The following is a 27342-nucleotide window of genomic DNA, read 5'->3' on the forward strand; positions in this document are numbered from 1 at the left end:
TTGATTGAGTTACGGTTATCCTGGTCGTGTGTGTTAGGATATGGTGATCGTTTCTCCGGCCACGTGCTCCCGCGAATTTTTCTCGGACGATTAATGACACTGCGGGCGCGAGCTCTCCGCGTAATTCAGTGGCAAACATCTCTGCGTATCGCACATTTCTTCGTACATCTCCCATAAGTCTCCGTACAACCCGTGTTAACTTGAAGTCTCGGCTGACGGGTCTGGCGCGATCCTGCTCCGATCCTGTCTCGCTATCTAACGTCGGTCTGCTGATTGCGATTTATATAGACGTGAATCGTTTAAAGATCCCTGTCGGCTACTTCGTGATACTATGTCACGCCTGCTACGTTTTTCTTTTTAATATTACGCGGTAGAGCAATATGATATAACATGTGAGAATTATTATCAGTTCGTTTTATCGGTCCATATTTTCTCTTCTCGATTTTCCATTTTTAAATAATTCGAATTTTATATTTAATGTTATCGAAATATCGACAAATTTTTTGCGTGGAATCTCTAACATCTTGTTTCTCACTGTTTTTATCAAAAAATCACAATTTTCACTGCGATTTTATCATTTATTATATGATAAATCACAATTTTCACCTTGGATTTATATTATCCTTTAATTTATGATAAATCACAATTTTCGCCCCGGATTTATATTATCCTTTAATTTATGATAAATCACAATTTTCACCTTGGATTTATATTATCATTACATTTTTTTATGATGCATTTTTGATGAACTATATTTTACGATATCAAAGAGACGGTATCACGAAGATTCGTTTGACAGAGCATATCGCTCGTATGTATCTGCGTCTACTTGTGCTCGAAAGCATATTGATCGAAGATGTATACAAGACGATTTAAAGAGGCGATTGACACACATATGACAAATATCGAAGGAACGAAATTAATCGCAGGAACTCACCTGATGAAGCGCCGAGGGCGGATGATGGTCCTGCCTCGGCGTGACCGCGTCGGCGCCTATGCCGGAGTCGGGGCTGGGAAGATCAACGGTCAGGACTTTGCTGCTACTCGACGACGAGCGAATCGCGTGTGTCGTAGTGTATGAGCTCGGCACAACCTCGTACCTCGTGTACGAAGCGGTCGTGGTTGACAGCGAGGAAGCGGAGCTCGACGAGGCGAGCGGCGGCAGAGCGTCCCCGGTGACGTAGACCGTCGTCGCTTCCTGGTGGAGGCCGCCGCCTCCGGGATTCCCCGTTGCATTCCCGGTCCCGGTCGCCGACGTGGACGTGTACGCGGTCGGCTGCAGCCGAGGACTGCAAGATGTGTAAGGGTCGTAGGGGCTGCCGTACTGCTGCACCTGACATGCACATACACAGCGTCATTGCGGTTGACTTTCCTCGGCTGCATTGTTATCGATCTATCTCAAGCGAATCGTAATCCCGCGCATTTTCCTCGTCGCGTTTACACGTCCTCTTTTCGCGGCAAAAACGCGAAAACGATTTGCACGCAAAACACTTGGTAATCTTCGAGGCTCTTGCCACGCGCGAATGCAACACGCAAGTGCAAATCTGAGCGATCCGAGTGATTTTCTCGAGTGTTATTTTGCGGCGTACTTGTTGCATTGAGGTATACGTGACACAATGTTTGGATGATGATAGTATATTATAACGTTCGCATGGAGATCGCAAATCTTTAAGCAATTTTGCCAAAGGATACGAAATGATAGTTGAAATCAAGTTAAAAATTGGTTATAAATTTTTTCGTTGCGTGTGATGATTGCGGTTGATAAGAGTTTGTAGCACGAAAGATTGAAAGAATTTATGCAGAGATATTTGTCGTTAAGTTGTAGTCTAAAATTAAAATCTTGCAAAAAATATCAACGTTTTGAAAAATCAGAGACAAACCGCGAAATGATTGCGTGGATTCTAGAGAAACGTGTGAGATTGCGTTCTCGCTCGAGTCTTACCTGTAGCTGATGTTGATGATGGTGGTACATTCCCGGCGGTGTGGGACTCTCTGGCTGCGCTTGTTTGTGACGTTTGCTCGACTGTTGGCCTCCGCGCGACGAGCTGAGGTCCTCTGGCTCCCTCTTGACCCCGGCGATGCCGGCGCTCGAGGCACCGTCGTGTCGTAGGGACTGCGGGCTCAGCGGAAGCGGAAGGCCACCCTGCAGGCTCTGGCCAGGACTGTGGGACTGCTGGTTGTACTGATGGAGGAAGTGATGTAGTTCCCCTCCTCCAGCGCCTTCGCCGCCTTCCATGCGATTCGTCGAGGCGGAACCGGAGCCAGGCGCCTCCTGCACCAGCAGCTTCTGGCCCATCACACCCCTTCAACAGTCCGTGGAGAATTGACCTTCAGTTATAGCTCCTTTACCGGGCACCAGAATCAGCATTGATCCGCGCCGCGCCATAAGAATGCGTGACGAATTCGCGTTATGTATATCAAGATCGATACAGCTCGCCCATTCTCGCGCTGCCACCGAATGCCTTTTACGGGATCCATCATCTGCCATGAAAAAGATCGGATTCTTCGCGCTCATAGAGTATCGTCGAGAGCGGTGCAGAAGTGTAACACAATTGAATCTTCTTCAAAATATTCTAATGATGATTCCCTTTTTCAAATATTAGACGAGATTAGTTATATGTGTACAGTACATATACTTTCGTTTTATTTATTTTTAATCTCATCAATAAAGTATTAAGAAATTGATCATATAATTTATTTATTATAGAATACAGTTATAGAAAAATTGATTAATATTCTATATGGGACATGTCTCATATTTTTATAATTAAAGACATCTAATATTTAGATTCAGTGTGTTCATTGAAATGATAATTGAATTGCCGACCTCAAAGAAAGACGAGAGTTAGGCCGCGCTGCCTTTTCTTTTTTTCTGCACCTTGTCATCGAAATGAAATTCGGTGAAGAAAACCGGCGTTACACTTCCGCTATGCATCGCGCGCTGCATCTGCCGAATTCGGCAATAAAATTTTCGACGCGCGTGAAGTAACGCGATTCGCCGATCGGCCGTATGGTAGAAGAATCGAGAGGATCGCGGTATTATGCGAAGTAGTTAACATGTTATATTTAGCATGATAATACGTATCCACAATACCGGGGACCCTTATAAACTGCCAACGCTCTCGGTGTATGTATCGTCCTTCCCTCGTTCTCTCTTTCTTTTTCCTATCCTCTCTTCGTCTTTTCCGACGCAAAGGATCGCCCCTCGTCGTCTTTGCCTCGGTGTGTCCCGGCAACCTTTGCCAAATTCTCTCTCTCTCTCTTTCTTTTTAACCCTAAAAAAGTATATATCCCTCCTTCTATTTCGCTCTATCCTTTCGCAACGTCGTGTCGCGGTGCCTACCCTACGGTCAGATGCTTCCGCACAATGACCTTTTTTTACACTTGATACCTGATCTCTGGTCTACTACTCTCTCTTTCTTCCCTTCTGTCTCGCCTTGCTTCTCCCGCTCCTGTCTTTCTCGTCTGCCTCGCAATACGACGAAAAGGGTGACGCCGAGAGGATGAGAGACTATCGCGTCGCTCTCGGCACACTTGTGCATCCTGAAGAGGTGCGGATAGGACCCGGGACGGGGAAAAGACGGCGGGTAAACCCCGCGTTCATTCGACACAAGCAAGGAGAACGTGCTGTCATAACCCGAGGCCGTAACGACGTAGCCTCATGAATTCGGCTTACGTGAAATGGATCCGCGCGCGCTCTTTCCGCGACGCCTCTCGCGAGAGCGTTTCCCGATGATGCGATGCTAATCCGAGGACGCGGTGCGAAACGAGATTCGCGTGCGCGTACCTTGGGAACTCGATATGATGCACCCTTGAAAATTTCGAAACGGGAGGTGTGAGGTATCAGATTGCGAACCGAGTCTGATTGGTGTTTTAAGCCCTCGAAAACGTCCCAATGGTTTTGTGCGACTGTCATCAACACACATCTTCATCCAAGACGCGTCCAGATTTTTGCGGCAAAAATTTCCATTAATTAAAAAAGTATCGTCGTATTTTTTAAAAGTATTTCTCGTTTCTTAAAAAATTTCAAAGGATATATCTATTTATAATTTTTATTTCGTTTTAATTCAAGTAAACTAATGCGTTTAAAATTATGAGCTCCGAAATGAATCTCAGCATTAGCGTAGTGTTGTTGAACAATGCGCAAAGTATTTTTTTCGCGGCTTCCTAGTCATCGAAGAAAGTTAAGTGCCGAATGTTAGTAGTACGAGGAAAAGAAAAGAGGAAGAGCACACAAGAAGAGAGCGAAGGAGTTTAACGTAAAACGAAAGAGGGGTCAATGCTCGCTTTGGACCAGCTATTTCGTAGAGCTGTCTACGCGTATGCAAACAGTTATTATCCAAGTATTCGCATTGTCTCATGCATAAAAGTTCAAGAAAATGTCAATAAAAAATTGACTACACACAATGCAAGTATTTATGTGTATATAAAAATACATATATCACAGAAAAGCTATAAATCAATAAATCATGTATCAATAAGATGAGCTTTAAAAAATAATTACAGAGATATTAATTATGATCATAAATATAATTTTTAGTGAATAAAAATATATGAACTTATGCATAATTTCTGCAATCATAGATTCTGCAAACTCGGTTTCAATTTATCATAATTGCGACGCATCATTTCTAACATCCTGTTCCTGTTTTGAGAAAAGTCAAACACCACTTCGCGAATTAATTCGGCACAAATTAACCGTAAGATATGTGTAGAATTTCGAATAAAACAAACGGTATATAAGATGTTGTTGTCCGTGATGATGTCGACGACACCGACATGGCTGGTGGATCGTTTTTATCGCCTCACTTGTGCTCTTTGCGAGAAACGCCATTCTCTCGACGACAAACGGGGGAGGACCGCATTCTTTTTCCATGCCCGTGGAAAATCTCACCGATTACACCGGTATCCCCCGGGTTTTCTCGACGGTCCATAAGCGCCGTGCACGAATTCTCGTGCCCTGTGCGAGACGAGCACGCATTCGCGCCGCAAACGAGTAAATTACGCCGCGTTATACGTGGCATTCCGCGCCGCGGCTTTTTTTCACCACAGAGAGGATTCCGCGTGCGCAATGCGTGCCGCGCGCTACACGCAGTAACTGCGCATTGCGCAGCGTAAGCGGCAATTACGTGCTTACGGTGCAGCATTATCGACGACAAGGCACTCTCATCCCAGACGGCGGCCCGACACATGAACCTGTAGGTCGCGTAGGGGTCATCGTTGGGTCGCGACACTCACGGTTATTTTGCGTGCATGTGTACGCGTATATATACGCATGTCCTGTCGAGCAACCTGCGCCAGAACGCGGTACCAGGTTCGCGGTAGACCCGCTTCGTAACCGGAATCGGGCATTTCTCTAACCGGAAATCGGGTGTATCTTGGCCCGTACCCTTCTATCTATCTACCTACTACGCGGATGACGCGGATGACTCGTGTGTGAGAGCGTCGTACGCGACCGACCTATCTGTATGTGGCACGAGACGAAACCCGAAAGACAGGTCCGGCAAAGTGGCGCTCTACCGACTACTCGTTCTCGGGTCACTCCTTTGATTATCATTGTCAGTCTGCTCTTTTTCCACATCTCGCGTATACGGGGGCCTCTCTCGCGGGCTTCTTACCTTTACGAGCGCACGCGCATGCACGCACGTCGGCACCTGTGCTTATAGCACGTGCCGCGGCAATGTCAACGTATGCATACATATGTATTGTATATATGGACGGACAGAGAGAAATGAATTTAGATGCGCGCGGCGAGGCCAACGACGTCTAGCACTTCTCACGATGGTCGACGGCGCGGCTTTTCTAGTGCTTTACTTCCTAGGAGTATCGCGCGCGGTTCCCAGAATACGTTACTGTCGGTGGCTTTCGGAAATTATGAAACGTCCTTTGACCCCGGCCTTAATGTCTCGTGATTTCAGCTACGTTTTTGGTAAAAGCACTCCCGTTTATATTTCTCATAGTTAGCAGGAATATTTTTCCAAGTTTTATTAAATATTGTATATAGAAAAAGAATATGTTTTCAAAATGTCATCATTCTCTCTTACTTCGAGAAAGAGATTGAAATTGATAAAATTTAAAAAAGCTAATTAATAAATTTTAATGAAAACTGAATATAATATGAAACCTCGCACGATTTGCAAAAATTGGACTCGACCTTTTGCGACCAACAATTCCAAGGTTTCTTCAGACTCATAGATAATCACGAATATTACGATGCAAATTTTGCTTAGGCCAAGATTATATACCGATGAGTGGTCTATCAAATGTTTACGATAATTTTACATCGCGGAGGCAGGATTTTCCTTCTCGTGCAACAATTTACGGGATTCGACGTCGAGAGTACTTGTACATCGCAAACCGCGAAATGTCACCCGAAATAATCTTGCGAAACTCGACATTGCGATCTGTTGCTTCTTGAGGTCGAGTTCTCGACTTTCGTTCGGTTCATCGCGGTCGTCGATGAAACAGCTAGGAATTCTCTCTGATTCTCAGACCTTCGTGTGTCCTCGAATTCATCTACACCTTCCTGTTTTGCTAATGAGACGTTATGCGATCCGGTTCTCCGACTACGCGATCCGGTTCTCCGTTCGTTCGAGCAGAGTGAATCAACCCCTGTGAAAACGTGCCCGTTTAATGCTTTCTGGCTTCGTTACGGCAATTGAGATCGTTGGCACGAGGAGGAAGTGTCGGATTTGAGATGTCTTTTGTGACCCCGCGAGATCTAGGATCCCGCGTTCCCGCGATCGCAAGACTGACGATTCTAGGCAGAAACCCGTAAGGTGATACAAAACATACGGCGGCGTTTCTAATCGTAAATTCGAGCTAACGAGATGATATCGCCGCAAGCTGGTTGTCTTGATCGAGCGATCCAGTTCTTGCCTGGTAATCGAGACCTCATAGTTGCACAGTGCAACATCACGACGTGCGTAATTGGCGAGACTATTCGTTTTCTTTTCCGTTTATCGATGTTACTCTCGTGAGAAATTAAATACGCAGATAGAATAAAAGAACTATATTTAATCAGTAAAAGAAAACTCTTTCGCAAATTCTATGAAAAATTTAAAATCGACTGCGACAAAAATTTCTTTTTAATTGAGAATCATAAGTTAAGCTTGAAATATTTTTCCGTATCAAAATAAATTCAAGTTTTTAATTATTTGGATTATTTGTACTATTAGATCTTATTTCGATATTTTTTAATTACTAACATTGTGAATGCTTTAGGGGTATTATATTTTTTTTATATTTTATCTCAATACTTTAAAAGGATTTCTTAATTTGTATTTGTAGTTACACGTATATAATGGTTTCGATACGCGCTGCGTATATGGTACTTATGTTTTATTTTTATAGCTCATCTCTCGTAACACACGGCCCTTAGCACGCGACTCGCTCGTGTGTGATTTCCGCGATCGCGAAAAGATCCGCTACTGGAGAACGCTGGAGATGGAATCCCACGCGACGAGCGTGAAACGAGGGCGTTGCCGTTCGCGTATCGTGTGCCCGCGTGTGCCCCCCGCAATTATGTTCCTCTATAATCGTAAATTCAAATAAACGAGAAACGCGTTCGCGCGACGCTACGTGTCGGGCATAAAACAGCGGTGGCGAGAAAACGGGCCATGGCACTCGTCGTCGTCCCACGTTTCTGGTTCTGGTTCCGGCCTGCTGCCAGGTCCGCGTTTCGCCGTTTTACGACGTGACACACGGGGCCCCCCCTCGTTCCTCGGCTCGTCAGACAGGTCAGAGGCCACCGCGGTAGTGGCCGCGATTCGTCGTAGTGGTGACTAAAGAAGATTGCCGCGTAACGATAACCGGGAGAAATGAAACGCGTATAATAAGAAGTAGCGACAACTCGCTCGTATTCGTCGTTTGGCCGAGTGTTGACCATCATAAAGGTCCTCGATCTCTTCCATTATGTCTAAAAAAACAAGGGAGGCGTTGCAAGGGAGCGACAGAGAACGAACTGGATTTCCAGCGACACGTCGACAGTGAACACCTAATTCGAAATTTCTAATTGTCGCAATTCGTAATTTCATTGTTTTTTTAACTAACATTTACTCGGATCATTTCATATAAAAAAATATATTTTTCTTGCCATGAATGATTTACATTTTTCAACTTGCTCTTTTAAATAGAATTTAATTAAGTTACTTGATTCTCCGACTGTGTTTGAAAATAAGACAACCGCGGATAGACGACAAAGAACAATCTTCTCCGCGATACGTGTTCATGTCGGCTACCTGTCTAATCCCGAGACAAGTCAGTCGACCGAGTATGCACCCTCGTGGCAAGCGTAAGGCCATTGCCGTTTCGTTCCTAAGTAGATCCTGGCGTGACGATAGCCAGGAAATGTAATAAGTTACAGCGTACCGGCACTCATTGCCGAGTTCATTCTTGAATCCCTTAAAGACCGACCTCCAAGCAAGACTTCATTACGTTCCACGTCGTTTCGTCGCTTATACGAAAAGACGGTCGTTAAAGAAAGATTCCGGGTCCGACTATTACAATTGCCGCTCGTATTATGTATAATACTTCGTATATGAAAGCTACAGAAGCGTGGCTAACACCATATTTACTCAACTTTGTATCTCTCGCCTTCCTCGAGATACCTCGGATTAAACGAAAATTTATTTCTCGCTTTACGAAAACGGTTCTCAATGCTGCAATATTTTATTCTCCATTTTATACGAATAATCTCTCTTCGAGAAACATCTTTAAATAATCTGTATTTATCTCGCAGCTATTAAGAAATCGCTTTTGGCTAAAAACATTTATGCGTTGCTCGCCGCGAGGGAAGCATTAATCATATTGACGTTACTCATACGCGTTTCAAGGCCGTGTGAATTTAATATAAATTAATTGGAAATTTGTTATCTCTCTCTCCAGGAGAGAATTTCACTTTCGAACTCGGAGCGCGTAATCACCGCCGGAAACGCGCTGAGATGGAAACTACATCGTGCCAGTGAGTGAAGATTGGCTCCATTCCATTTCTCCAATACGTTATACACACATCTGTGTCACTATAAAATCTCTGACATAATGATATATTACTATCGCGTGTCGAGAAGAAAGTATACCGGTAAAAACATTCGTCGAGTTATTCAACCGAATCGCAAAAAATGCATCTTAAACGCCATAGAATACAGTAATATCACTGTTTGTATCGATAAACGCGGTACATATTAGATTGCATCAATGGCAAAATTTTGAAATTTTTGATTAATGGCGTGAAAAATGCTCTCATGATTGGAGTGTGTAACGCACAGTTGTCATTAACATTTCAGATGTGAGAATCATAATTTGCATTCGTTGCGAAACGCGGCCGCTTTTCTCAGAACATCGCATGACCGGCGATGAAGCAATCGATCGCGATCGAACGAAAAATAAGATTCTCGTGCGTACCTGACTGTTGTAAGTGACAATTACTATAATTTTGAAGGAGTACTTCCTGCCGACTTACAGAGCACGCAATTGCAATGATTGTTCTGTTACCGTCATCGTGGTAATATGTTCGATAAATATAGGAACGGTCTACATGGAACATTTGCATGTTTTACGATATCATACATATCAATTGCTCTTTCTCGATTATTGTGTCATATATTATCACAACAAACATTTCTCGATGATAGCTATACAATCATTGCGACTGTCAAAATAAACATGACATATATAATAATGTTTCTCACGCAACATTAAAGATTTTTGGATATGACAAGAGAATTGTATTTATCATTTACGTTAAAAAAATTAATAAAATTGATGAATATATTAAAATATTATTAAGAAACTGGAGTCGATATTTGCTGGTGTTTAAATAAAATTAGTTATATAATATATTTTAAATAAATTTAAATCCGACAAAGAAAGAGAGAGAGAGAGGGAGGAATACCAGAGAGAGCGCAAGTGTTTGCACTTTCCGCCAGCGGCGCGTCTACGTTTCTCCATCAAATACTTTTTCGCGTTTCAATTGCCATCATCGTCCTACCTCCGAGAAGCGTCTTCATCCGCTAATTGAATCAATGTTGCCGGACGAGCGTTATGCACGCGCGACGGGTATCCCCTTATTTCCCGCTTTATCCCGCGGCTTTTCATCGCGGCCGTTCTCCGCGTTTGGAAGGCGGATATCGCGGTTGTCGCTTATGCCCGACGGGCGTTAAGATTAAGGCGGCGATCTCGCGGAGTGCCCGGGAGGCCGTCTTTTACTGCGGCGGCTTGCTGTGAAACCGTACGCCGATTCTCGATGACTTTGCGCCATCATTCTACAACCCCGTGGCGAACCATAAGCGACTCCGTAAGAGTCGCGCCGAGTTATCCGCCTCCTCCGCAGACTCGGTTCTGCGCACTGAACAAGGTCGCAAGGGTTGAGTCCTATCTCGAAGATCGCGATAAGGGACACGTTCTTTTAAAGAAACAAGTTTTGACGTTCCTGCGTTTGGGCATCGATCTGACAGATTGCAGACTGAAAATATGTCGGAAAAAAATAGTGTTCCTCTAAAGAAATGAGAACTTCCTTTTACAATAAGAGAATCGTTTCATGGCAAATGCGGCCCTGCCTCTACAGATTGAATGGCTTTAAAAATCTGCGAATATTTCATGGCATTCGTATGCGTTTACAATAATATGGTTAATTGAACAGAGTATTCCCGATGCTTGGCTCGCAGCAGGTCCATTATTCGAATTACGACATGACCGTCTCTCGGCGTTATTATTTAGTACATATAGAAGTAGAAGATCCTGCATTGTTATTCATGCCGAAATTATAAAAATATAAAATTCTAGAATTAATATCATAAAGATTTAAAGCTGTATTTTTAGCTAATAATCAAAGTCTTGTGCGAGTTCGCAAAGTTTTCGAAGTTTCCTCATTCTTGCAATTCAAAACAATCTTTAATCTCTCTAAGTTAATTAGTCGCACATTTGGCTAAAGTTTCGGTGTTTGGAAACTCGTTTAACTTGTTCCATCATATAAGACTATATGATTACAAAACTTTGATTTGCGGTAAATCGCAGTCAATAAGTCTATTTAATTTAAAATGAGCTCCGAGAAAAGCGATAAAACGAAACCCTCATTGCCCGTTAAGCTTTCACTATGTGACAACAAACCTGTCTTAAATCCCGATTAGGAAAGTCGTGAGAAAATTACAGCGCGTCTTTTCTGACGTACGTTTTAACGGCAGTGGAAAACACATCGATGCATATTCTCATAATCGTATCTATATGTAGCTACAAAAAACATGCAAACGTTTGCGCGCGAATTCGTTCTATGTTGTCCCCATGTCAAGATACATTTCTTCCGAATCGTACTCGTGCTTGTTTTTTTTTCCTATTTTCGCAGTCGCGATCAGAGAAGCGCTTGATCCCTTCAGTGAGTGCGACACAATGAAATTGGATTAAAGTTGTGCCCTTGGTATAGTCTCCTCGTTTCTCTCTTCTCGCTGCGATGCGACAGCCGAGAGTGAGAGAGGAGTTTTAACGATCTACCGCCGTACAAATTGTCGAGATGCTATCATCTCTCAGCGGGAAGAGAGAACGGGAGGAGATGCAGATAGAGAAGGAAAGAGAGAAGCAGAGAGAGAAAAAGAGAAGGAGATAGGGCAGAGCAGAGAGGCAGGGAGAGAGAAGAAGATGTGAGGGAAGATTAGGGCGGCATCTCCCCATGGCGAGGTCGGTAACAGAAACTGCTGTTGGTGATGTTCCTGATGCCGCGCTGCAGTTGCTGCCGCCGCATTTCGCTGCACTACCTCTCCTCTCTGAGCTGCCTTCGTATCTGACACGATTCGTACGTTGAGGATTCTCAACAGTAAATTACAAAATATGCTAAGCGGCCGATATAAATCAAACGTGGGGCCCGCGCGCGTCCGTAGATCCCCGAGGGGTGAGAGAGTCCTTTACCCGTTGTCTCCGTCTCCTGGATTCCACGGCGCGCAAAGGGTAAGGGATTCCTCCATAGCGTTCTTCATGGCCAACCAGGCCCAAAATATAAGGAGAGAGAGATCCCCATCACGAATCGGGAACGAGGGAGAAACTCTTTCTCTCTTTCTCGCGCAGTGCGTATAGAACGTCGGCGCGATGGTGCAGTTTGCAAACCGAGCAAATGGACCGGAAGACTCGAACGCGAGATATAAATAGGCCCGACTGTAGAGTAATATATCTACCCAACTAAACTCTGCTAAATTGCTTCGGCGTAATGCGAAAGAGAGCGATATAGAATCGCGGTTCCGCGCGAACAGAGAGAAGGAGAGAGAAAACAAAAAACCCCATTTATCGATGGCACGCTGCGCACTCATTTAAGCGAGACAGATTTATAGAATATCGATAAACTCCTAAAGAATTGTGATTACTGTTCCTTCGAACTACATATAAGCATAGTCTGCGCAAATGGACCATGCATGAAAAGTCCGTTTCATTTCGTGCCTCTTCTTGCGACGTAAACGATTTTATAATTTGCTTTGACATACATCCATGTTAAAAAAAAATATCTAATTCACTCCCCTCGCTCTTACTCAACATGAATCTTATTTATCCCATATTGTATTCTAAGAGAAAATAAGTTTAAACGTATTGCGTTAGTGCTGAAGTGATGCATATTCCTTTCTACTTTTGTTTCACTATTAAGATAACGAAAATATACATTTGCGCTCGGTAGAATACGAATTATCTAATTAACGCGTCAAACGTCTCTCCGTGCCGACTGATTTTACACGCGATTGTCCCGCGTAATCAGCCCCTGGTAACGAATTACGCTCACCGCGAGCACTCAATTACGCGGTCGAGACTATTAATCGAGATACGGTGAAACACGAATAGCTAATAACGCGCGCCCGATGAGCCACGCCGAGAGAGTGTTCGCTGCATCGGGACACGGGGCTCTATCTGCGGATCTACGCTAATCGAGTCCTTCGGATGCACCCGCGGTACGTAGTCGTCACGCACACGCACGTGTTTATGGATGAGCCACGTACACGAGCGGCCACGTGCACACGCGCTTCTAAATTAAGTGCATCGAGTGAAGAAGAGCCGCGCGCGAGTGCATAAAATTACGTGCGTTACATGCGAGAGACGCAGCGAGAGATGCTTTTACAGTATTACTGCCGAGGCCACAAATTTTCAAAGATTCCCGCGAATAATAATATAATTCTCTCCCCATGTTTCCTTTTTATAAAAATTATTTTTTTATATGTATATAATCGTATATAATAACTCTAGTCATAATATAAGAAAGTTATATAAGCACAAAGTTGGAATGCAGAAAGAGAGGCAATCATAGTACTTAAAAAAAATTTGACAAATTGACGAATAATTCTGCGATAATGCAGAATCATTTTAATATTCTGTATAGAGTTATGTTTTATTGCATAAAAAAAAATGAATTCTTTTTAAATTATATATTACGAGGGTTGCATGTGTGCAATATTGTTCCCTCGTTATCACTGATTTGAAATATCTGTATGTTTAAAAAATAAATATCAATTTTAATCTGAAAGCTATTTTTCAGCGAATTAATTTTGTCCGAAAAAGTCGGGCCATTGATCAATGCTGATTTCTTTAACGTTGATGCGAATCTCGGGGGAACGTGAATATTCTTGAATTATTTAAGTACGGGAGAGAGGCGAGCGGAATCTTCCTGCATTTGTGCGAGCATGATTATATTCCGTGGATAGAACCGTGGAAAATCGCGATTCTTTCACTCGCCTCACGTATGATTACGAAGCTTACACGCGCGGATGAGAATCTGAAATAGCGAGATAGAGCGAAGCATACGCGCGAAGTTCTGAAGCGATGAAGAATGCATTGCGTAAAGCGTGTATAATAATGGCCATTGTCTTCAATTTATTTTTATCCAAGATTAATTCGCATTTTAAAGCTTTGCTTAAAGCTTTAAATTTTGTTATTATCGTGTTTGAGAAATAAAAAAAAGATACATCTTTCCGTGTTACGAAAAATTAGAGAAGAGAAACTTGAAAGCAATAATAATATAAACTATATATAAAAAGAGAAACCAAGACACGAAATTCCGATATTATTGAGATCCAAGATTGTCTCTCGGATCTCGTTCTGGTCACGGATTAAATTTTCGTAAAATATAAAATCAGTACTCACGTGGACCAGAGCTCGTGTGTAGGCGGCAACTTGACATCTACAGCCGTTTTCTCGGGCAGTTTATAATACTCGTAGACGTAGGACGCGCCAGGGTCATCGCCGTGGCTGGTTACCGCCGACACCTGATGCTGCTGCTGAAGATTTAGCATGGCAGCAGTCGCCACTGAGAGCGGATGCTCGCAGTAGGCGCGCCAGTCACCCTCCATACCCTGAACCTGCACCTGCACCGCGACTCTTTTGTGCACTTCCGGATCGGTGTCCTCGGCGCCGCTCTGCAGGGACTGTGCCGCTGCCTCCTCCGCCCTCAGTTCCTCTTCTTCTTCCGGTTCACGTTGCCCAGATACGTAGCGCTGCTGCTGTTGCGCGTCGTCGCTGACGTTTCTGTCCTCCTCGCTGCGACTGCGTCGTCTGTAATTGAGCAAAGCAGTCATTTTAATTGTTGAAAGCATAAGCGTTCGATTTCGGACAGAATTTTGTGGATAATAATTGCACCGATATCTTTGATTAATATTTAAATAAATATACACATCATCTCACTCTAAGTATATCGATAAATATATAGTACTATACTGCATATAAAATATAATTATTTAACAATTAAAATGTGTATACAAAATTTAATTTTTTTCGTAAAAATATTGTTATAAAAATTGATTAATTAAAAGATGTTGATTATAAAAATTGGGATTCCGGTGTCTGTGGAAATGATGGCAATGTTTTATAGCTCCATCGGGCAAGCAAAACATAGTGTCCTTTGCGGTCCACAATACTCATCGCGAGAAGCCGATTCCTGCTGTTGGCGACGACCATAAACGGCACGACGTGAAAAAAGGAAAAAAAATATTTTCCCGAGGTAAAGATCGCGGTAATGAATGCGCCGCGGGATAACAGTTAGAAATAACCGAGCCCGGTAGAATGTAATAAATTACACCGGACCCATCGAATTTATCAATTAGCGATAATCGCAGCGCATAAGCCGCGCTGATGATTCCTCAATTTAGCAATGACCACCAGCGGTGGAAGCGCGTCGTGTGCGACGCATGGTTGTGGCATAATTTATCGTCTACATCGCGATACCTAATCGCGCTATGCGAACGCGAGAGAGAGTACGTAAGACGAGCTTTCGACTCCGTACCTAGCCACCTGGATATTTGTCACTGGTCGTTACTTTCCGAAGTAATACCTTCCGGCTGCGTGGCCGGGACAAGATGAGATTCATGGGAGTGCGAGACGAGAACGACTTGACGATATCCGACGATGCGATGCAACGCGTTTCCGAGAATATTTTAATAAAAAAACGTTTGCGTTATTTTGAAAAAATACAATTTGTTTATTTTATCACATTTTAATATAGTGACGAATAATTTAAAATAATTGATTCGCATAAGTAAGGAATTTTTATTTTAATATATCTTGTATATAATATGTAAAATTACATAAATAGTGAGCGTAAAATTATACTATAAATAATGGAAATGTTATACACATTTATATTCGTGTATGTCATTCTATAATATTTTTTCAAATCAAAGTAAACTTTATTCATCACAGTTTTTATATATTTCGAAATCTGCATCTTTTGACATTTACTTAGACCTATCTCGCAGTACGCGTATCACCTGTTTCTCTATGCGACGGGGATAAACTTAATCGAGAATCGGGAAAGAAATCTCGCGCATTGCCACCGCGAGTCGGAGCAGATGACGATGAGACGGGCGACAAAGAATGAGGAGGGAGAGTTACGTCGCGTAAATACGTATACACGCATGAAGATTAATTATTATAAACCCCTGCCTGTTGCCTGCAGTCATCAATTTATACTCTCTCTCTCGTGCATCCCAATTCCAATCCCGATCCCGATCCCGTGAGTCGCACTACGGAATAAAGGCTCATCCTCTCTAATTTATGCATGTCGAATCAATCTCCCTTCCTTCTACCCTTCCTCCGCCTCTCTCTCTTTCTCCCTCACGCTACCTACGTCTTTTACTCCTTCTGTGTTCTTCCTCGCACACCTGGACAACCGTCGCCTCGGAGAGAGAGAAGGACCAGCCACCCCGATAATGAGGACCCGAGTTATCCTGTGCAAATATTTTCCTCGACGGCTGTTTGCACAGGCACGAACGGGCCGGAGATCCGATCATTGAACGCATGCATCGCGGACATGCGTACGTATATATACGCAAGTTTTTGTGCGAAGAAATCTCGAGCGCGCGAGTGTGTGGTAGTCGATTTCGTAGCTGCGATTCTGCATAATGCCTACTCGTCCAGACAATGAATTTATGCGCGATCATCCGGGCGAAAACTTCATTCCGGGCGAAATGCAAACATAGATTTCACGGCGATGAAATACCGCGCCGCGAACGCGATGCTATTCCTCTTGTCTGTGCAATCTTCATTTTGTCTGCTTTCATCTTACGTTTCACTTGAGAATTTTCTCCTCGGTACATTAATAGTATTCGTTGATCAGTTGCTCGGCGTGAAACTATTCTTCGAGAATATTTTCACCGTCACTCGATCAAATTTTATGGTTCGGCATTAGTAATAAATTTTTACGTTTACGTTATACGTGGGGAATTAATTACAATCACATATCTTCTTGAGCCACAGACTCAAATAAATTTTAGTCTCCCAGAGTAATATCTAGAATCTAGAGATTGAAACCGTTGTAATTTTAATGAGTTTAATTTTTGATGATACAAACATGAAAAAATTGTATCTCTTGCATCTCTCAGCAAACAAATACATAGTAGAATCATTATTATCATTAAATTTAAATTTATCGAAATTACAACAATTTCTTCTCATATTTGTCATAATTTTATATTTTGTAATAATGTCACGTTCACATATATTTATCTGCGTTTATTTCTGAGATTCAGTATAAATCTTGCTAGTTTCTTTCTCTTTCTATACCGTATTCTTACTTGAGGGATTTAATCCCACAGTGCTTGATAAATGCAGCTTTAATAATAACAACTTATGATGCACAGCGTAATTGATAACCGACGCGTATGCAATGCCACAAATAATAATCGGGCAAAATACTTGACATAAGATCGATCTCTTATTAAGGTATTTCAAGCGAATCCGACATAATAATGCACGAGACCCTATAATTTTATCTCGCGGGAGCCCTTTAGGGACGCGCAAGAAAAAGCTTTCGCCGATGGACTCTGCGTTCCTCGTTGTCCCCCAGAAAAAGCGGGGTTCCGCGCACGACATGATGCGAAAAAGCTTCGAATCGAGATAGAAACTCGTACATTGGCGATCGAATTTTGGAATAATGCGAGCACGTATCGCGTTGTATTGCGTGCCGCTCGCGTACGTGACTGGTGTACCTCTTAGACAGGTAACACGAGAAAAAGGTTAAAAGGGAGCGAAGAATCATAAGACGAAAGAGAGAGGAAGAAAGGGAAAAAGAGAGAGGGAGACCAGAGAAAAAAGAAAGAAAAAAAAGGAAAAAGAAGGAAGAAAGAGCGAACATACGTGGTTCGACGAGGATACATTCTAAGGATACTTCGCGTATATGCTAGGCTGGTAGATACATATGTAAATTGCGAGTACCCCTATTACAGGAGAGAGAACTTCACCTGCGCATCCGGTTTTCGCATATGCTTTGATTTCGTCCCCGTACGTCACGTCCTTCTTCCCGTCCATCTTTTTGCTCATATCGCGCGCATACCACTTTTCTATAACGCTAAATCATAGCCGATTTCATTAAAACCTCCGGGATGAGTAATTGCTGGTGTATCGGGTGCGGCTGCCGCCACGGAGAACACGTCCGTGTTTAGACGGCGATATATCTTGGAAATTAAGGTTTGTGTCCCGATCGATATCGCGCCGTCGTATCTTAAATATTGCGTAATTTCGACGATGCCGATGATTTCGAGACTGATTTTTAACGTCGTTTTATATTCAACGACGTAATGGGTTTGTGGTAATTATATTGCAGCTGTCGAGAAAGACTATAATTTGTCATAACTCATTAAATACTACTTGTCTGATACTTTCTGGAAATGAAGTAGACAAATGTGATCTCTCTAGAATTAATCGAGAATCAGAGCTTGATCGAGTTAAGAAAAAAATCAATTTTTTTTTAATTCGTTAAGATCTTTGAGACATCTTTGATAGTTTTTATAAGACATGCGTTCTTGCATATTCAGATTTTTTAACGTAGCTATATTCCGCGAATAAATGAGAGACGATAAAAAGAATCTCTTTTACGATGGTTCGTTTGCATTATGATAGATAAAACTTTATTGCAGCAATGAAGCATACAACGAAAGAGATACGGGGATTATCCCAGTGAAATCACATCGATTTCTTCCTGTCGGTTGTTGTATCTATCTCATAGTTCTTGACACTAACACATGTGACTGATATTAATATATCCGAGAATTTTTAATACTGTAGGCATAAGCATGTATAGCGTATAGATAATAAATATTATAAATTAACATTATTTTCCTCTAGAAATTTGAGTCAGAGATTAACATTTCTTTCAGCGGAATTAAATTCTTATTATTATTCCTTTTTAAAATTCTTGTGATATTATTTAATTTTAATATTGCTTTTTTTCCATATTTTGAACGACAAACATCGCGATGACGAAAGCTTTAGTAATAAAAATCTGTTTATTAAATATATTACACAACTTTATATTAAATTATTTATATTATACTTTATATTATATTATATAAATAAAATTATTTCATTTTTATACACATTTTTATATCATATGATTATATTGTGACAATTTTTTAGTCTCGTCGTTATTAAAAAAAATAATTGTCAAATGTCAATAAACAATATTAACATAATTTTAAATAAACGTGTTTTTATTCGAATTGCTTTGTATACGCGATGCCATACGGTATTTGTGTATCTCTCGTATATATATATAACTAACATGTATATTTAAAAAAAAATATGAATCCGCTATGCATGCTATGCGCATCGGGATTTCCGATTGAATGGAAATCTACCTCGGTCAATCGGATCTGCGCCGTTATTAGGATCATCCGTCTTGAATAGCGGTGATCGTGTTCGCTCCAACAGTTCGTCCATAAACATAGGAACATAGGGATTCCCTTTATGTATGTCTCTTGAACGCGCGTCTTGTGATCGTCAGATGGTAGAATGCATTGACGATGCGCTGGCATGACATGACTCGCATGCAGTCATGCACCTACCTCAATACGCAAATATTATAGGTAGGTGGAACGCACCGAAGTTCGACCGAGATATATATATATGTATAAAGATGGTCTCCCAAAGCAAGACCAGAGAAAGAGCAAAGAAGAGAAGAGATAACACGGAGCGCATATCGGAGTATTAATATTCCGTAAGAGTGTTGTCCACGCGACCCGAGAATCCACCCCATGTTGCTCCCTTGTGTGCATTTCAATAAAGCCGTCTTTACTCAACCGCACGTCTCTGACCGAATGACACAAACTCCAGTCGTCAGTATCGTACTTTGTCGACATGCGTCTTTGAGAAGCGCGACCACATTCAATCAGCATATAAAAGAGCTTGAAAGAAGCTCGTGAAATTTTTCATAGTCGATACTTGAAGAGTCGATATGTTTAATTTTAACAGATTAAAAAATAAAAAATTTTTTACGATCGTGTCTTAAAATATCTTAAAATATCACGCATATATATGTATATGCAACAAGGTGACCATGGAAAATTCCTCGGGTGAGGCAAAATATTTGTAAAAATATTAAAAATATTAGACTCCTGATGCATCTCTCTTTCTGTCTCTCTCTCTCTCTAATTTGATAAACATCGACGTATAATATCGCCTTCGCTCGATCACACGTCCACGTCGTTTACTCGACCAGCATGACATGCGGTATGCATACTAAAGTGTAAAGGTTCACATATGAAATTTATGTCTCTAGTCATGAAAGTAACTCGAATAAATCTAACAGTTAATCGATTTCTCGGAAAATTTTCGAGACGCGAAGGTAATCCGGTAATAGCGCATTGCACTTTGTATAGTATACGATTATTTTGCGAGATAAAATAATATAAGCGGTGTTATCAGTTGTGACATTTCGAGCTACATAGAAGTAAAAGGGCAGAACACACTCCACTGCATATGATATCTGAGTGCTGAGCACTCTATGCAACCTTTTCCAAATATAGCTGAGTAGATGCAGTTGCATTAGAAACTATACAAATGTCCGAGAACAATGTTATTAGATATTTAGATATAACGTATTTTTATCTCCTTATGAGGTAGCTTTTAAGCTTTAGCTCTGAATTAAAATAATGGAGATTATTAAATACATAAATTCTCATTCAGGCTAGATTCATTCTCAGTTCATTAAACGATTAATATATGGGTATCATTCGAATTTTATCTCCTTGAAGAAATTTCTCAACATTAAGAGTATTAGATGCGGTAAAATTCGTAATTATGAGATTAAATTTATTCATCGAATTTATCGATTAAGCTTTATTTGCATATTGAATCGATCGATATTTTATTCAAAAAAAGTTATTTAAATTCCGTTATAAATTATAAATTCCGTTATATTATAACGCTCGAATAACGCTTCCTACATTTTACACACATACATACATACATACATATACATACATACAAAGGACGTATGTGGTAACGATAAAAGAAATAACTACAGAAAATTTTTGAACGTACACCTGTTATAAAAAAATGACCTATAGGTTTACATGCCTAAGTAATACATAAGAATTCTTTTATGGAGTCATATATTACCGGGCAAGAGGATAATTTCATGTTCTAGCAGCACTTTCAAACTTTCTACATCGTCCTTTTGTCATGCATTTCCCTATAATTACTATTCCCTCATTTTCGCAAATAACCGGTCACTTCCGGCGATAGCGGCGCACGACACCACCCAAGTAGAAAAATAGAAGAGAGAGTCTCGGAGTCTTCTCATCACGGCTTTTAATAGATGATTATGCATATGTGACACGCGAGTTTTTAGTCCGAAAGCATGCAACACGGAGAGCGAGAGAGAGAAAGTTTTGCAAATATTGCATTTTTATAATCCTGTGGTTAATTATCAATTTTATTTTCAATTTTTATTCGATATGAGGAATATCATCGCGACTCACATTTTTCCTTTTACAATATTAAAAGTCTTATTTTGTTGCATATATCTCTAATCAATAATTTTTATATCAATATCGGAAAAAAATCGATAAAAACTTGGATATTTTTTATATGCATTAATATTTTATAAGTTTACCATGCGCAAACAGAAAGAAAATAATTTAGTTAACCAAATGTATTATGTAAAATCATTATCTAAAAAGGCACAGCGATTACCTGAATCAGAACTGATCAGAATTCAGAGTGTCGACGCAATCTATATCGACATAACGCGAGTAACGGCTGGGAATAATCCCTAAGATGGATAATATATTCTTCGAGGACATTCGACACGCTTGTAAAAATTTGATCGTACGGCTCGCAACGGATTGAAGGTGACAGACATAGCGGTGGCAAAGGAAGGGAGGACGACGCGACGTTTCCCGGGCTGACTTTGATGGATCGAAGATTCCCCTCGATCCATCTACCCTCTTTTTTTGTCGCGAGCCACCGGCTCGGTGTTTGTTTTTTATTTTTCTACAGATAAAACGCCGCGCCCGACAGGTTAATATTCTCTCACGGTGGATGACATTGCATGTATGCGTATGCACACGATGTGCTCGATGCGAATTCATTACGAAATGAAGTACGCAGCTGCCTAGACAAAATTGCTCGTAGCTAAGATAATTGTGACATGATAATTGAACACCCCATGTATTAAAAAGAGCATAAATCTCAAAAGTAAAAATATAACAATACAAAAAATGTAAGCCAATATAGCTGTAAAAGTTTTCATATCTTACAACCAGGAAAAAAATAAATAGAATATTTATATTAAAATATCCAATATTCTGACGCGCTCGATTTTATGTTAAAAAGAATGATACAGAAATCAGCTAATAAAATCAACTCAAAAAATATTAATCGAGTTTAAAGAATTATGACATATTATTTCAAACATATTATTATTTTAATTTTTATAACATATTATTTTAAAATTTAATTAGCAAATTAATGCTTTAATCAGCTGATTTCTGTCAAAAAATATTAATAAAACGTTAATTTGTTAATTAAATTTTAAAATAATAATATATAGGTCATTAAATTCAAAATAGTAATATGTTGTAAATAATATGTTATAGTGCCTTATCTGCGATTAATTTTTTTTGGCAGAAATCAGTTGATACCTGTCATAAATATTAATCGAGTTTAAAGAATTATAACATATTATTTTATGTTAATTTTTATAACATATTATTATTTTCAAATTTAATTAACAAATTAATATCTTATTAATATCTTTTGACAGAAATCAGCTGATTAAAGAGTTAATTTGCTAATTAAATTTTAATAAATAATACGTTATAAAATGTAAAATAGTAATATGTTGTAAATAATATGTTATAATGTTTAAACAAACTTTATATAGAAATATAATTCTTTTTTATATAAAATCGAGGAATGGCGTGCGCGTAGTGCGCGCTTGTGTTGTTTTAATATAAATCGCAAAACTATATCGCGCGAGCAATAGATATGAATATTTTAAAGTTTTATTGTTAGTTTTGCCAGATAATTTAATGAATATTATATATCTTTATTACTGAGAAAAACAAAGAAGAATTATTCAAGAAAAAAAATTATTTGTATATGATTCTTATAGCAGCTGCACTACCCGCATAATCGAGTGATCGCTCTACGTTTTTTTAGGATGTCTCGGTTTCCATTATGGGCTTCGAGAATTTTTGCACGTTTGCTCAAGCTATCGGAGCCGGATAATGCGTGAGAATGCATAATACCAAGTCTTATCTGTTCTTTCAATGTATCTTCGCGTATCTCTCCGACTATGATTTTAAAAATCCCTTCCGGGGGGACTGTACCGTGTTGCATTGCACCGTCTAAATCGAAGGTTTACGAACGAATGAACGAGCGTACCTACCAACCGTGACCACGGGCGATAGGATAAGCGGTGTCCCGGATTTCCTACACCGCTTTAAAATTACCCAGTACAGAGAACAATTAGCATTGCCTATGTTTGCGGAAAAAGCGATAGCTGATGGTTACATACCAACATTGCAAATCGCGGTTTGTGGATACTCACACGCCACACACACACATATACACTATCTAAAACTAAAGTCGGCAAAACTGAAAAAGTAAGAATTTAAACTATATATTTGTACATAACAAAGAGAATACAAACGTATAATATATGAACATATATAGTGGAGAGAAACTTAAATATTTTTATAATTTTTTAACATAATTTTTAAAATTCTGTTTTTAATGAAACTAAATATTGGTTACAATAATAAAATAAAAGAAATATAAAAAGAAATATTAAAATTTAACAAGCAAAAAGTTGTACAGTTGTACATCTTATTTAATCCTACTAACTACTTTATTAAATAAATATATATATATATATATATAAAATAAAAATTTTTTAAAATATTTATATATTGTAATAATAAATTTGTTTATTTTTACGGTAGTGCGTTCTAGTTACATCTCTATCTCGTGTGTAATGACATTCTATATTAACGTTATTGCCATTGATACCTATGACCTTTTCTCGATGTGGTGGCGTAAAAGAAAAAATTTAAAGGTCGCAAGACAGATTTGCCTTCAATCGGATGAATGATGACTGACTTGTCTCAAAGTTAATTTGAATATCTATATATATATATAGACATGAAGTTATAGAGGAGAATAAGGAAGAAAGAGAAAGAAATAGTAAAAGAATCCAATAATCCTCTGTTTTTTTTAATTTCTCCGCAACGAATCATGGTTGTAAAGTATATCCGCGTATGATAAAACGCAAGAAAGAGAGACGCGCCATTAAAAATAACGAGAGATGCGAATGTCGAGAAAGTATTAATTAATCGCGGATCGTGAATTAAGACGTATATTGAGGCGTGCATGTGCATATGCATACTAAAGTATGTAAGCTAATATAAGTTAATTCCTTTTCAAAAAATATGTCAAATAGCTATTTTACAATTGGTCAAACAAAGGCATATTTTCAGGAATAATCAATGCAAAACCGTTTCATAGCTATAGCGGAGATGTGTTAAAAAATTAATAAAAAATTACTCGCAGCAGAATTAATTTGATATGGCAGTCACATTTCAGTATTTCCTTTGCAATAATGATATTTGACTCTGTAATAAAATAAGCTGTTGTTTGCGAATAATTTTAATATGTCGCCGACTCTCGTCCTTGTGTGCGGATTTCCTTCTCGTATTTCCATCCGTCAAAAAAAAAAAAAAAAAAAGAAAAACGAGGAAGACACAAGGCGATGCGACGAAGCGTGACCTTCGCGAAGGCTCCCGCGGAGATGACTTTTCGCGCGGGCAAAAGTGTGCCCACTTTCGAAATAATGCCGGGCGAATCTCTCTTGGCTCGTTGGATGGGATGGACCCCCGTCGCGCGGCACCGAAAACAGCGAGGTGCTGGACCGAGAAAGAGGCAGAGAAAAGAGAGATCGCGTAGAGAGCGAAAAGGATGAAAAATGATAGAAGGGTAGCAGAAAGGATGAGGGGAGCGAGACGTCGAAGATAGAGAGAGAGAGAAGAAACACACCGAAAAGAATACCCGATATGAAATATTCTTCTGCGTGAGCACAAGCACAAGCGACTAGAGTAACTCTATATTATTATCCTCTTTCACACCTCTCTGCACTTCTATATGCGCCGCGAAAAACCTTGGTACAATCAACGAGACGCCGCCTATTGTCTCTCATTGTCGTGCCTCGTGCGTATATATGCACAGAACAAAAGAGTTCTCCGTGTGCTGCGTGTCGTCGAGGTAGAAGTTATTATTCCCCCCCGAGCTATAGACCGCGAGCATTAATTGGACCCGATGTAGCCCCTAATTAGCGTATCGAGTCTCCGCTGGTGAACTCAAGAGAGAACGCTCGCAGTTCGAGAAAGAAAGAGAGATTATCGTCGTAATATTATTTTCATCGATTATTTCATAGCTAATAAATAGCACACGAGTGATTTACAGACATCAATAAATTATACTAAATCATAATAATATTTGTCGATGCACGCGCAAATTCTTCACGTTTTTAATCATCAGTAGATTATAATTATGTCTCGTTGCAAGAAATAAATATGAAAAGTTATATAAATGCATTATAATTTTTATCGTTGGATCAGAGTTCTTGATTTCGAGTATATATAAACGAAAAATAAATCATTCGTAACGTGGAAAAGAGTTTTCTCGATCACATAAATCTTTTTTTCTACCTGGATTATAAAAGTTTTTTATTAGAAAAGTTGTAAACATAATAAACCTCAACTTTGTTAGAAAAGTTAATTTTAAAGCAAGAATAAGTGAATGTTTCTAATTTTAACCGTAATTGCGAAAAAGATTTTTCGTCATGGTCTGCGCAAAAATAGCAGGAAAATATCCGTCTGTCGCAAGTCCGATCATCGAATCACGATTTGTTCGGCTATTATACGTATCTTTATCGCGATCCATCAGTTCCAGCGCATTCTCGTTTTCTATGCTCTCTCTTTGTATTAAATAATTCAATGAACCGACTCGTCCTGCGGCTTGGCAGGAGAAAGAAGCGCTACCGGACCAGACAGCTAGTGGTAGCGGTCGACGGAAAGGTGGACGAAAAAAAGACAGGAAAAAAACCTAGAATAGGCACGGCCAGAGGTGATTTGATACATGACATCGCTCACTCGAAGTGCAACACACCGTGTGCTTTTTCCGCCTCTCTGCGTGCATTGTCGGCGCCGTTATGGCGATACCGATGCAAAAAAGAGCGCATCTCCTGTTTCAGGAATCGCTGTCGCGTCCGCTCCCTTACGGAAGTTCGCCGTGCGCCGGCAGCAGAAATTGCCAGCTCGTGATAAAGCGGCTCGATATGGTTTCCCGGTCGGAATTGCATTAAGATAAACACGAAGGGTTCGCGATTTTTGTGAAAAAGACTGTTTCGATAAAAGATAATCGAGAATCATTATACATTTAAAGAAAATTCCGGAGATTGTTCTATAGATTGTTAATGGCATCAAACTTGCGATTTTCTTTATTTAATGATAATTTTTTATTTAATTTTAATAGAGAAAAAGAGAAAAAGCTACGTCTCTATCCTCCTCTCTTAAGATCTTTCATTCTTATAAAAGTTATAAATTATAAGGAAAAGTTAATTGCAATTGATCGAAAAATATATGAATAAAAAAAAGTGCAGCAGGAAGAGAGAGGGAGGAATCTGAAAGATCCTGCATTTATGTACACCTGTCAGGTGATTTTAAAGATTCGATGACTCAATTTGAATGCAATTTGGAGCGCATTAGCATACGTCAAGATGAAAGTTGAAGTTACTTAACAGACATCTGGACCATTAAATTTAAAACACGTTTTTTCTCAAGGTAGAATGTTGTTGAAGATATAAATTTCTTTTAATTGTATTTACGAATCGATAGGATGCAATTAATTTTAAATAATAATAAGTTTTAAATGTACAAACTCATCACAGACTTGTACTAAACGTTTGTTATACATCCTCTCTTGTAGATTTCTATGCCAGATTGTCACAGCAAAAAATTACATTTTTCAGTCTTTTAATTACGCACTTATATGCACACACAATTCAGGTCATGTTTCAATTTTCAAGTCTAAGAGCTCGTCATTGCATCGAGAAAATTATCTTTACATCATTCTCGTTGAGATGACAAATGTCTAGAGACTACAAATGGTATATCGAAATTAGAGATCTCATACATGTCTGCGTATTGACGAAGGTCTTTAATCTTGCCTTACGGATGGATGTTAACGATTAAGAATTGTCTTATCGATATGGTCATCTTCCGCAGAAAACTTTGTCTTTTGTATATTGTCATACATATATACACGCGCCTTATTATATAATAAATATAATATTTAATCTTTATACCTTTATATTTTTAGTTTCCGCTTATTACAACTGCCGATGCCAAGCATATTAATTAGAATTAAGCTAATTAGAATAAATATTGCGTAAGCGATAGATATGGAGATTTATTAAAATTTTCTATGACAACACAAAGTTTTCGAAATACATTTTACTATCGCGACACAACTGAAAATGATATTTTCTTGTTGCACTAAGTAATAATTATCTACACTGACAGAATTTTCTCTTAGAATTTACTCTGA

General features: G+C 39.8%; 2 protein-coding genes across 6 annotated transcripts in view; one reads left to right on the forward strand and one right to left on the reverse strand.

The window, feature by feature from the left end:
* Grh (grainy head) overlaps window positions 1–27342 on the reverse strand; it is a 109654-nt gene that overhangs the window by 16830 nt on the left and 65482 nt on the right. For all 5 annotated transcript variants that reach the window (XM_083044607.1, XM_083044604.1, XM_083044606.1 and 2 more), the window contains 3 exons: window positions 14104–14511; window positions 1943–2303; window positions 938–1333 (listed from right to left, as the gene is read on the reverse strand). In XM_083044607.1, coding sequence (XP_082900733.1) covers window positions 938–1333; window positions 1943–2303; window positions 14104–14511 — 1165 coding nt within the window. The remainder of the gene's footprint in view (window positions 1–937; window positions 1334–1942; window positions 2304–14103; window positions 14512–27342) is intronic.
* Window positions 1–27342, forward strand: part of LOC145939946 (uncharacterized) — a 124209-nt gene that overhangs the window by 7976 nt on the left and 88891 nt on the right. The window lies entirely within an intron of this gene.

This window comes from Prenolepis imparis, unplaced genomic scaffold, assembly GCF_030444845.1.
Source record: "Prenolepis imparis isolate NDT839.2.m4 unplaced genomic scaffold, iyPreImpa1.0 SCAF_8, whole genome shotgun sequence".
NCBI lineage: Eukaryota > Metazoa > Arthropoda > Insecta > Hymenoptera > Formicidae > Prenolepis > Prenolepis imparis.